Raw genomic sequence first — 13,278 nt, 5'->3', positions numbered from 1 at the left:
AGACAAAGTCAGTATTTTGTACCTGCACTTCAGACATTTCTGTAGATTAGTGCCCCCGGATGTCAGTCGTGGATAACATTTAACATTCGGGATACACAACATGATATCAGTGAAGAACATGAACACATTGATTTCAGTTTGTCACCTATTTTATTTTAGCTTATTCTTCACGTGTTGGATTTACATTGTTGCAGTCATCATTTTTGACATTGGCCAATAAGAAATGTTCTTTTACAGTAGATTTCATGGTTGCACCTTCAGCTTTGGTCTAATGTCTCTCTGCGTTTTAGATGTAGGCTCAGTGGAGGGCCTCTCCTACCACCGGGCCTGGGACACTTTGTACTGGACCAGCTCCACTACCTCCACCATCACCAGACAGACTGTGGACCAGAACCGAGTCGGTGCCTTTAGCAGGCAGGCTGTGGTCACACTTTCGGAGGAAGACCATCCGCACGTCCTTGCCCTGGACGAGTGTCAGAAGTCAGTAACTCCTCTCTAAAGTCTCATTCACTCTCACATCACACACACTTATAAAATAATTGTGTCAGTCAGTTAGTCCAAAATGAGTTAAAAAAAAAAATGCCTGGACCTGAAGTTCAGCCTTTGACAGTGTGACTCAGGATAAATGGTCAGCTACTCTGTTTTATTACCACCAGGGTTCATACATAATATAGTTTGGCCTTGCTGTTCTTATGACACCATACAAGCACTACATAGCTTCTGAGCCCCATTATCCTCCTTAATGTCCTGCTAACCACCAAAAAAGGTTGTGAGTTTATTTAATGGTCCAGAAAAACAACAATAAAACATAACACCATTATGTATTCAAACGGCATCACAGAAGTCAGGCCTCCTCTCCCTCCCTAAGACACAAAGAAGCTTGTGCATACATTTCTCACAAGGAGGCTTGACTAATGCTATGCATTGCTCTCAGATTTCCCCATAAAGTCCTTAAATAAATTGTACTTAAAACCGAGGGTCACTGTCAGAATTTGAAGTAAAGGAAAAAAAAACTTGGCATTCCTGCTGTTTTAAAATCTCTGCACTGGCCTATTAGTTTTATGACTGATTTTAAGATCTTTGTACTTGTCTATAAATCTATTCATTGACTATATTGTTGATATGCTGCCAAGATATATCCCAGATAAAGCTTTCAAAACCACGTGCTGTCCATTGCTCACTGTGGAAAAAAAAAATGGAAGTGTCTCCCCCAGGATCTTAGGACAGAAACATCAAATGAGGCATTTAAGTTTTTTTTATTAGTTTTTTTATGCTTCTTTCTACTTTAAATCTACCTGACGGACATTTTATTATGAATCTGTGTTGCTAATTTAAAAAGAAAATGTTCTTCTATTTTGCATCGCAAGAAATAGTTAAGAATTAGGTAATGCCATTTTTTGATTTTCAACTTTTATTGTAGTGCATCTTTAGCTACAATCGATTCAGTGTTTGGAGCGATATTCTGAGATATCTTGAGGTAGACTGTTTTATAGTGATTTACACTTTAAGTGTAATGTGCCATAGACATTAAGCTCCACTCATTGTTATATATATATATATATATATATATATATATATACTGTATATATACTCCGATACAAAATTTTAGCAAAATGTGTTCATATATCAGCGATCCTGTTACACACAGTTCAGGTGATTATGTTACTGTGAGCATTCTGACAAGAGTGAGTATCTCGCTCCGTCTGTAAGACTAAACTAAATTAATTTCTTGACCTCAGACTATATCCTTGGTTTGCAATTTGGCACCATATCCATCCCACTCCAGTAACACTGTCTGATAATTAGAATTCAAGTGATTAATTAACAGTCCCTGGTTGTGACATCTGACCAGAATCCTTATTATCGCACTAGAGTGGACTTCCACGACTCCATTACAGTATGGACTAAGAGCCCCCGAGCCGGGAGGGGAAAGAAAAAACAATTTGAAAACTGCTCTTTTTTCCATGATGATAATACATCAGCTGTTGATGTACATCATGCACCATCCATCTTGCAAAATCCATATAAATAAAGATGTAAACATTTTAATTTATTTACTCAGCAGCTATGATCTGTTCTCATACTCACAGAGAAGAACACGAATAAAGGACCTCTATCTCGCAACTGGTGATGCTAATCGGTTTTATCCAGTGAAAACAGGAGCTACACTTTATCACTGATGAGCGCCTTCAGGGCTTATAAGGAGGAAAGCCAATGACAGGCCACAGGGATCTTGGCAGCTATGGGATGATGATGATAAGTGACTGACATGACATAACTCCAGCGATTTAATTTAGTGAATATTTTCCTATTTATTAGAGTATGTTTTGCCTGCACAGAAGAGAGTTCTCTCCCATGAATTGTAGTCCACAACTCCACATTAAGCTGAAGCCACATCCTGTTTCTTGAAAGTAAAAATAAGAAGAATAAAGCTGTGTTTTACTCAAATGTAAATAAATATGTGTTTGTTTTTTCCCCCCTTATACATTTTAGCATGATGTTTTGGACCAACTGGAATGAGCAGAGGCCCAGCATCATGAGATCCACTTTGTCTGGCAAGAGCATGAGGATTATAATCAGTTCTGACATTCTGACTCCCAACGGACTGACCATTGACCACAAAGCAGAGAAGCTGTACTTTTCAGACGGAAGCCTCGGCAAGATAGAGAGATGTGACTTTGATGGTTCCAGCAGATATGTAAGTACGGAAATAATGGCCACACAAGTGAAATATATCAACTTTGACTTCAATAGGTCTTTTGTAGTGGATTAGTTTCTTTCTTAGCTTTTTATTATTCATAACCATAATGCAAGATATGGATGTATTTGAATGTAAAGACTAAAATCTTTTTATGAAATTCCAATAAATGAAGGAATCTTTTTTTTTTTTTACGAAAGAGAATCCAGTGACTAACCAGGTGGAAACAGTTTTCCTCTTTTGTCTCCGAGGGATGGAGTTGTTTCATTACGGAGCATCTGAGAATCGAGGCACATATTCAAGGACAGAATGTCAAATGGATCTGCCCCTTTTCTCCTGAAATGAAACTGTTTTTTGTATCTCCCATTTAATCTCCCATCCCTATTGAGCTCCTGGAACATGATCCTCTATACAGCATACAGGATATGAAATACCCCTTGATGTTCTTTCGTATTTTTCATCTCTGGGGGTACAGATGGTTTCCTTAATCACACAAGTCAGTAAAGCAGTAAAGTAAACAGGCTCAGTTCGGAGGAAGGACTCAGGAGTTCTCATTTTGTCCATGAGAAGTTGCATACATAATGTATGGCACCCCACCTGGTTTATCTCCTCTCTATCCCAATGTGTGCAAAGGATTACAAGACAAGATAGTCTTTTTTTTTTTTTGGCTGCAGATTTCAGTTTTGCTTTAACATGGCCTCTGCAGCTCAGCTCCTTGGCCCATTTCAATTAGTTGCCCATATGTTTGCTGAGCCGGGTCACCAGGCTCAGAAAGTCTTCACCTCTGGGTCCCCACCTGCCCTCGCTGCAGTCAAATCCTGCTAATGAAGGCTTTGCGGTGAGACCGCTCTGGGTGCAGATTCTCCATTCCAATTAAAATGTGCGAATTCAACAGAGGTAGCTGATTGTCAACTTCAGCACTTCCCCAAACTGCAGTTGTGTGAATGTTAAGACAGCCCATCCACCGTGTACAAGATATTATTCTGCAGCTCAAGATGCCTTGTCACTTTAAAGTCTTCTGATTGTTTCATTTTCGTATTGAGTCACATGAATGTCAACGTGGATGGCGGAGAAGTGCCCTTGAGGGCGCAGCTACTCTTTGCCGCGGCGGTGCCATCACATGCTGCCAGCGTAGTTGGTGACAGAGAGGAATAAAAGCTGTGGCATGAGTCTCTCCCCTGTGCCATTTTCAGAGTGGAGACCCATGTCATTAATGATGGCAGGGTAGTGGAGTGCGTGAAAAGGGAAGATGTCAGCATGTTTAGCCAAGGAAACAGAGGGAATATAAATAGAAAGTTGTTGGCTGTTGAACACATCTGAATGTTGTCAAGTAGTAAAAAAGTAATAAGAATAAATGAAATACTGTATGTTCACACTTACCCAAAACATGAGTTGGGCACAAAAGTAATGTGTTTCTGGCTGTAAAGCTAATGCGTCCCAAATCTAATTTTGTATCAATATGTTCCATCCTACACCATCTGGCGTTTCCCGCACTTTCTCGCTCTATCTCTGTCTCCGTCTCTCACTTGCCTGATGGGCATTTGTTGCTTCCACACGCTGGGCTCCTTTAATCAACACCTGTCCTATTAATCCCGGTATGGCACAGGGCTAATGTGATGCCGCTTTTACAAGCCTGTCCCACTAATGGCTTAGACTACAGAGCTGCTGGAGGCCCTGATCCCCCCCGAAGCCCAGAGAGTCCCACAAGGAGGGATGTGATGGATTCCTGCCTCCCTGCCACTGCCACTGTCATTTACTCCTCCAACATCTGGGTTAAGCAGTCATGTGGGCGGCGGGGGTGATGTGTTGATTAATGAGTCAAAATATTATTCTTCACATTTATTCCCATGGGGTTGCACTTAAAATTCCGTCGACGCTTTCTAAAACCACATTCTTGAAGGGACCTTCACTTGGTTTTGTGGGTGGAAGTGAAAATACTGACAGTATGAAATGTGTGCATTCACATTGTGTAATAATAGACTAATTCACATAACCATAGGCCCGGAAAGCATAATAGAAAGCAATCTTAAAGTCAGTGCTCTGCTCTGCGATTTCAGGTCATAGTCAAATCAGGACCTGGAAACTTCTATGGGCTTGCCATATATGCAGATTTCATCTACTGGTCGGACTGGGCCCGCAGGTCTGTGCTGCGATCAAACAAATACACGGGCGGGGACACCAAGGTACTTCGAGCAGATATACCCCATCAACCAATGGGAATTATAGCTGTGGCCCGAGACACAAATAACTGTGAGTATTTACACACCTTGAAATCAGCTTCATTTAATGACTAATGGATGATGTGATGGGTCTGCAAATATTTGTGTATTATGTGTATGCAGATGCCTGGGTATTCATGTGTATGCGTATCGCCAATATTTTTTGTACATCCTTATTATTTGTTTAGTTTAGGACCGAATTAAATATGTAGCTGCCATTGCTGCAGTTTTGAGGTACTTGTACTCCGCTACATTTCAGAGGGAAATATTACACTTCTCGACCACTTTGATTTAACAGCTGATGATTTCACATGATGGATAATAGAACAAGCTTTCAAAATCGAAAAAAAGTTTCCAGCCTTTCGGCTTGTGACATTTTATTTACTTCAATACTCGAACTACATTTTGCTGCAAATACTTATGTACTTTTATTTTATGAAGGAATTGTTAATGAAGGACTTTAACATATAGTTGGGTATTTTCCCCAGTGCTTTTTCTATAAACATCTCATTCACTACTGGCTAAAACATTTTAGGAGTGAATTAAGTCAGACAGATTATGTCTCTTTTGGCAAGAGCCAATTATCAGAATCAACATTTGGCGTTTAAAAAAAAAATCTGATGACAGTATGTCAGCTTCTATTTTTGCTTTTGACAAGAACATTTCCTCACCGAGCATTTTGGCAAGTATGTTTCTTACACATTTGTGATGATGTGCTTTAAGGCAGTACATTCCCATGGTATTTACAGCTGGACAAAAAGCTTTTAAGATGTGTCAAAGTACTGCACATTTAAAATAATTACTTTTTGTAGAGAAAACTGAATGCAAAAACTATAAAAAATATATACCTATGATCAGTCAAGCCTGGTAAACAACATCAGACAATGCCAACTGGGTTCTACTTACTAAAAAAGAGATCTATGTTGTAGATGGAGTCTCCTAAGTGCCATATAAAGTTTAATTTTCAAGTAGGACAAAGGGAAGAGGGCTTCAGTGTGTCCCTCTGGCTTGACTCGGATGCCGAGAGCCACGCTGTCCCTCGTTTATCTCGTCATGGGAAATAATCACATCCTATGGGGAGCATGGGCATAGCTGGAAGTCTACGGCATGACCAGCAGCGGCGGATTTGATAATCAATTCATCGTTTTCGGTCTTTACGTCGTTAACCTCCTATTGCATTTTCCTTGTCATGAATATCCTGACTAAAATAATCATTCGATTGGTTTACCTGGGCTGCAGCGCAGGAACAATTTCTCATCTCATGAATATGATACTCATGGCTAGAGGCCCTGCAATAACCGAGGGTCTTCATTGGACATGTATTTCTCTGAACACTTACAAATGAGACTACATCTGTGTTTTTTTTCTCAGGACTGGTTTAGCACTTGGTTTTTCCATGGTTACATTTGGCCATAGGATCAGCATAATACATGCATCTCATAGAGCTACACACATCTTTTTGTTCAAATAGCACCACAGACAGAGGAATATCCAGTACCTGTCTGTAGCCAGTATTAGTGCAGGCCTTTAACAACCAAACTGTTTCAGTCACTGGTTGGCCACTATCAGATTAATACACACGCATACATGTGCATGTCTATCTATCTATCTATCTATCTTTGTATCTATGTATACGTACTGTATGTGTCATCCTGGAATTCCTCTACCAATAATTGTATTTGTGTTTCTCTTGTCCTTGTTAATATCTGAAATAACCATCGATATCATACACATCGCATCAAGACATTTCCATCCCAACTCCAAATAAATTTTACATGAGAAAAATCTATATCAACTATCTCATCCGTCAGCAGCAAAGATCAGCTATGGTGTCAGGCCCTCACATTCACAAAGAGCTCCTTTATACATTTACCAGCCATTTCAGGGGAAAACCCTTCAGATGATATGAGAAGAGACTAAAGTACGTGACAAATGTCCCTTGGGACGTTTCTTACGTCGGTTTAGAAAATCGCATTCCTTATAACTAAAATTAAATGTGGTCATAACTTACATGGGATATCAGCATTTTGAAAGTAACTTTCCAATAGATAGTTAAGTCTGATGCTAAATCCAGCAGTAAGGCAAGTAACAATGCTTTCTCAGAAGATAACTCAAGACATGTAATGAAAAAAACTCTTTCTTTTTTCTAAATAAAATTGAAAACTGCATCTTGGGAGACTGCTAACCAGGTCTCTTTGCTTGTGATTGAAGGTGAGCTGTCCCCGTGCCGACACCTGAACGGAGGCTGCGGTGACCTCTGTCTCCTCACCCCGTATGGGAGGGTCAACTGCACTTGTCGTGGAGAGCGCGTGCTGTTGGACAACAACAGATGCGTGTGTAAGTCATGAGATGCTTCTTCTGTAATAGGATTGAGGTCAACACTTCTACCCATCGAACATTCCCGGTACCAAGTATTGATTTATTATGGCAATTCTTATGGATATATTACTGTGAAAGTCACTTCCTACATGTAAACGCACACTGTAACCTGGCTTCTGTATACACTCAGGGTAAGATCTTTTCTTTGCCCTTCACACAAGCCATTTGACATCTTCCGGATTTATCCCTTTGTACATAACCACACGCGAACAGGAAAAACATTGACCAGCTGCTGTCGCTTCTTCTTTGGCTTAGCACTGAATTTATAATGATTCTAGGAGTCATAGTCAATACCGCTCAGGAAGATGCAGCAATAATGTAGTGCTACTTCAAGTTTAGGCAGCGAGCGGAAAACGCAGCTTAAAGCAGTGGGATGTTTGTCACAATTACTTGCCTGAAGTCAGAAGTGTAAAGCATTCCTAATTTGACACATTGCCGTTTGAATCTAAAATGCAATGTGAGGATATAGAACATAAGGTGGGTGGAGCTGTTCAAAAGAGAGAAGTTTGGCCTGACTAAACATGGCAAGTGACTCAGAAGAGCTGGATGGCAGCCTGGATGTCACGATAGAGGACAGCCGGCTCGATTTCCTCTCGTTGCAAGAGCAGGGAGAAGTTTCCGATTTTTAAATTGTAAAGCTGCAAGTAGGATGGAGGTTGTCAGAGTATGTGGAGGTATTTATTTTTAAAATGTTAATTTATGCCCAATAACTGAAATTTTAAAAAAATGTAAAATGTTGACATTAATTATTAAGCTGGTACACTACTGTAGATCAAACTGGAATTAGCTAACAATAAAGTATCACAACACACTAGGTAAAGAGTAACAGTGTGAGTAAATGCATACAGGAATTTCCAAATGCTGACACAAAAGTGGGTTGCTGGAGTAAAAATGTGGATATACTACGCGTTGAAATATGTGAGTTTGTTCAATGTAAGCTGAGCTGTTCAATGTTGACAGTCGTGGCTCGTCGCCATTAATTCATCATCGTCTCCTTCTGCAGCAGAAAATTCCTCCTGCAACATCCACACTCAATTCGAGTGTGGGAATGGAGAGTGCATTAACTACCAGCAGACCTGTGATGGAATAGCCCACTGCAAAGATAAATCAGATGAGAAGATGCAATACTGTGGTAAGAAACATGTCTGAAGTATATACACATACTGTACAAATGCAGAGTCTAAAAACCGTGCCTATTGATTGCTGTCTGCCTCGTCTGAACATTTCTGGTCTAAGTATTTGCTCATTTCTGACACATTTACCCAATTCAATTTTTTTCCAGACAACAGGAGCTGTCGGAAGGGTTTCCGGCCCTGCTACAACCAACGATGTGTGGCCAACAGTCGTTTCTGTGACGGGATCGATGACTGTGGGGATAACTCAGACGAAGCCTTCTGTGGCAGTGAGTCACAGCCGTTTGATCTCCTGTTCAATCCGCTCCTGCCTCTGAGGGCAGGATACAGCCACACTAATGCTCATATTAATACAGCACGGTGGGCTGCATGCTGTGCTAAGCCTTCACCGTCTAATGAGCACCAACATCACAAAGAGCGCACAAATTCAAAGACGGTCCCAACCTCCACCTTAAAGAGTCGCTTCTGAGGGGCTGCAAATTACAGATTTTGTTTTGACCTTAATGATGAAATAATCTAGACAAAAGTACAGTTGCGTATATTTCCACTCTGTAATTGGTAAAATATGAAGGATCTTACCAAAGATATTGGTGGAGACGGTGGTGGTCTGATAATTAATATGTCCAAATCAGCACACAGGATTTCGGAAGGAGTTTCTAATCCGGTGTCATATTCAGCCTTGCATTTTCTTTTTTTCTATTATCGTTGGGACATTTAATTATACTTTTATGTAATTCACTGATAGTAAAATGCCAAGAGGTGAAATGACCAGAACAATTGTGCAGTCGTTAGTGGATGAACAACAGAACCGGGAAGCCCCCTCTTGCATATTTAGCGTGAATTGCTCTTGTGCAGCACCAAGAGGGTCATGGCAGTCGAGCAATTTTGAAACAACACTGGCAGTCCAACTGCACAGATACTGCAACTCATCACAGACCTGTTTCCCCTGCTGCAACCTGGTGCTAATTTTCACCACCTCCAGAAAGAGGCGCTGCGTTGTGTTGTGTGAGCTGTACCTGTGAACTGTGCCTGCGTGCTGCTTCTGTTCTGTTATCTTTTTGAAATGCAAATTTTTCTCCCCAAGATGTCACGTGCGGCTCTTCGGAATCATCGTGCAAAGACGGGAGCTGTGTAGCCAGCACAGCCTGGTGTAACCAGGTCATTGACTGTGCCGATGCCTCGGACGAAAAAAACTGCAGTAAGTTCTTTCTGCCTTACCTGTGCATTTCAGTTACAGCGAAAATGTAAACGTAAATCTGCAGCGCTATCGAATCAGTCGGATCCAGCACCTCAGATCAGCGCTTGTCACAGTGAATGCTGACACCCTCACTCTTACCTCCGCCATCACGGCCATTGTACAAAGACAATTATTGTGCTGCTCTGTTTTTATATTCAGACCACACCGACTGCTCTCACTTTTACAAGCTGGGGGTGAAAGAAAAAGATTTCATCAGCTGCAACTCCACCTCGCTGTGCATCCACCCCTCATGGATCTGTGATGGTGCAAACGACTGCGGCGACTACATCGATGAGACCAACTGTCAGGGTGGGCACCCGGCGCGCGCACACACACACACACACACACACACACACACACACACACACACACACGCACACACGCATGCACACAACGATAATCTGCCTGTTCATTCAGAAGCAGATCAAGTTAGCCAGCTTCAATTAGAAAAGACTTAAGATAGATCTCATTTTGAGAGATGATTATGACAGTGGAATGAGAGATTCTGAGAGCTTAGTGTGATATAATGACCTCAATCATCACTAATGCCTGGAGGACTGACTTGGTTTTGTTGCTCATCCCAGTTTCCCATGGACAGAAGTGCGAGGAAGGCCACTTTGCTTGTCCGAGTGGGAACTGCATCTCCAGCGTGTGGCTGTGCGACGGCCAGAAAGACTGTGAAGACGGGGCAGACGAATTCCAGTGTGGTAAGCCAACAAATCCTAACTCACATGGAAGAGCTTCTAATCTACACAATTAACTGAAATGATGTTTTATTTTTTTAACTGGTAGAAACTGATGTGTTTGGTTCATCGCAACAAAACTGGTGGTGGTGGGAAACAAGAAGTAATTTGTTTTGAATGCATTTGTCATTTGAATAGATTCAGGCCTGCAACAAATATTACATGCAGTATGTATGGAGAAGACGGAAGCACGAAAGATGGTTGTTTATCGTGCTCCTCCTAATGTTCATTTGAGATTTCTTAAGTACGTGTCGCTGAATTCCGAGTGAGGCTGTTGAGGGCACGGGTTTTTTCTCCTTTGCTCTTTGAATTAAAATATGCAGCTCTTCCAGTGTAAAAATTAATTAATGGCGCCGTCACCGAAAAGGTTATGTTGAAGACGGAAATGTGGATCCGATGGAAAGCATTGACATATGAAAGGATTACATTGCAGTGCCACTCCTCTTCCCCTCACTCCACTTCCCTCACCAGAGGCAGCGAGAGCATTCCTTCCTTTGCTTTGATCCATGCTAATGTATGCAGAACCTACCATGACAAAGTCAAGACCCCTGCAATTAAATAGGAGGCACCTAATTAAGTCATGGTAGGGATTAATATAATTTGTCCTCAAAACAAACAACTCCCTCACACACCAGTTCACAGGTCATTACTTTTGCCATCAAAGCAAAATTGACTGATTGCTTTAATTTAGGTGGTCAGAGTATCTGCACAGCTTCATCACCGTCACACACATGCACAAGGCAATTTGATCTGATGAAGTCGTCCATACACACTGTCAAGACAGCCTGTATTTAAGCTGTTAGTCCGCCGCATTGTCTGGTCCATAGGCTGTGTGGTCTAACAACTTCCGATGTAAAACGTTAGTGCTGTCATCTGCATGCACAACTGGAAGTGAAAATTAAATGCGTTCCCTGTGAGTTAACAGATGTTTTATTTCAAGTTGCATTCATCGGCACCAAACACATCATTCCTCTCACACACTTACCGAGTGGCGCACTCACACACGCACTTGAAATACTTTATGTTTAGGATCTGTGCTGCATCTTCCTTCTCCTTGCCTTTTTTATTAGCCACATCACTAGCAATGTCAGACAGTCGCTCTACTAATTTGGGGCATGCTGAAACAGCTACCGGACAGATCAAGATGAAATCTGGTACACAGTTTTTGTCCTGTATAGAGGATGGAGTGTTCTTTTAATCCGGAATCAGAATCTGCTTTATTGGCCAAGCATGTGTAAACACGCATGGAATATGACTGTGGTTTGCTGTGCTCTCGCAGTGAACTTAAACAGAATAGACTTACACAAAAAAACAAGGACGACAGAGCTGAACAGCCATAAACATTTAGTCACGTTTCACTTTCTGTATCCAGCAAAATATAAAGAAAAATAGAAATAAAAAAAATACCTGCAAAACTACAGACATTCCTATGTGTAAAATACAGTTGCACTTGATAATATGCTGTGTATGATTCATTTAGCCTTTGAACCATCACAAGACCCCAGTAGTTCAGGACTGAAATCACAGAATAATATCAAAATAGATCAAATGGATTGTGACCATAGAACGTATGTCTTTGCCTTTGACTAAGATGTTGCAGATCTCTAATTTGCCTGGTTCGCACTTCCTGTATAATCCTGCAGCGCTTCTGTTTACATATCAGATACAACAGCGAGAGAAACACTCCAGTTTTCTTTTCTTTTTTCCTGCTCTTACAGTCATGAATTATTTTATAAATTTTCCATGAAGGCTGTTAGAGAGATGCATAACCATTTCCATCATTTTATCTAAAAATGTCATTTGTGCCTGTGTGAAACGATAACACCCCATGCTTCAAATGTGCTTATATCAGAACTGGTATGAATTATGCCTCAGTTCTTTGAGATGTTCTGAATAGTTTTTCAGGACAAATAGACAATATTCCCATTCCCCCTAGTTAATTATCATATAAAAAGCTCCCGCCACTGATAATCTGACTGCAGAGGGAAAGTGGTTTGAGTAAAATGTCATTACATTTTTTAAAATTTCATATTCCACATCCGATTAGACGAAAGAGTCATTTGTCACCTCACAATGCGCACTGAGCTTTTCTACTATGTGAAACACCATTGAAAATGAGTCATGAAAGGCTCTTTGATACATGTAATGCGCTGTAGACCTGCAATTCTGCTATACACTGGAAGCAGCTGTTCACATTTGAAGTGCAAATCTGTAATTGCGTGTGTGTGTGTGTGTGTGTGTGTGTGTGTGTGTGTGTGTGTGTGTGTGTGTGTGTGTGTGTGTGTGTGTGTGTGTGTGTGTGTGTGTGTGTGTGTGTGTGTGTGTGTGTGTGTGTGTGTGTGTGTGTGGATAATCATGATTTCCAGATTTAGCCATTTTATGTTTATCTCTTCCTTATCTTACATCATTGTATCAGCGCTCGTGAAGCCCATGTGATGTACAAAGTATGACAGGGAGGGAAGCGACGCGGTGCGAGAGGCACCCCCCACCCTCTGTGGGATCCATAATTCCTTGCAATGTGGTCTGACCTGGAGCGCACATTCTCCCTTCCTTCTCTCAATGCTCATCAAAGCTCTGGCAGACTCTGCCAGGCCTGACATCTGAGAGGAAGAGACCACAGGACAACTCTCTGGGGAGAGTGGGTGGCTCAGTGGCAAAAACTCAGCACAGATTATGCATCCGCATTTTTCACAATGGCTTTAACACAGGGATCGACAGAGTGCTCTTCAATTGACATCCAGCTGTTTCCTATCACTCCTGGAACCTTACCTCCTTCTTTTTTGAATAGCAGGAATTTAATCTTTAATAACTGTAACTGGGAGTATTCATCAAAATGCCTCCTTTTGTGAACTAAATGAAGAAAAAAGAA

General features: G+C 41.2%; 1 protein-coding gene across 1 annotated transcript in view; it reads left to right on the top strand.

Moving 5' to 3' along the window:
* Positions 1–13,278, top strand: part of lrp1bb (low density lipoprotein receptor-related protein 1Bb) — a 222,588-nt gene that overhangs the window by 158,818 nt on the left and 50,492 nt on the right. Inside the window, exons 42-50 of the mRNA XM_047337429.1 lie at positions 291–480; positions 2,494–2,698; positions 4,756–4,948; positions 7,129–7,254; positions 8,300–8,428; positions 8,579–8,698; positions 9,514–9,627; positions 9,826–9,975; positions 10,251–10,373. Coding sequence (XP_047193385.1) covers positions 291–480; positions 2,494–2,698; positions 4,756–4,948; positions 7,129–7,254; positions 8,300–8,428; positions 8,579–8,698; positions 9,514–9,627; positions 9,826–9,975; positions 10,251–10,373 — 1,350 coding nt within the window. The remainder of the gene's footprint in view (positions 1–290; positions 481–2,493; positions 2,699–4,755; positions 4,949–7,128; positions 7,255–8,299; positions 8,429–8,578; positions 8,699–9,513; positions 9,628–9,825; positions 9,976–10,250; positions 10,374–13,278) is intronic.

Source organism: Scophthalmus maximus, chromosome 14 (assembly GCF_022379125.1).
Source record: "Scophthalmus maximus strain ysfricsl-2021 chromosome 14, ASM2237912v1, whole genome shotgun sequence".
Lineage (NCBI taxonomy): Eukaryota > Metazoa > Chordata > Actinopteri > Pleuronectiformes > Scophthalmidae > Scophthalmus > Scophthalmus maximus.
Note: the sequence above shows the minus strand (reverse complement) of the source record. Positions and strands in the feature narration are given on the sequence as shown.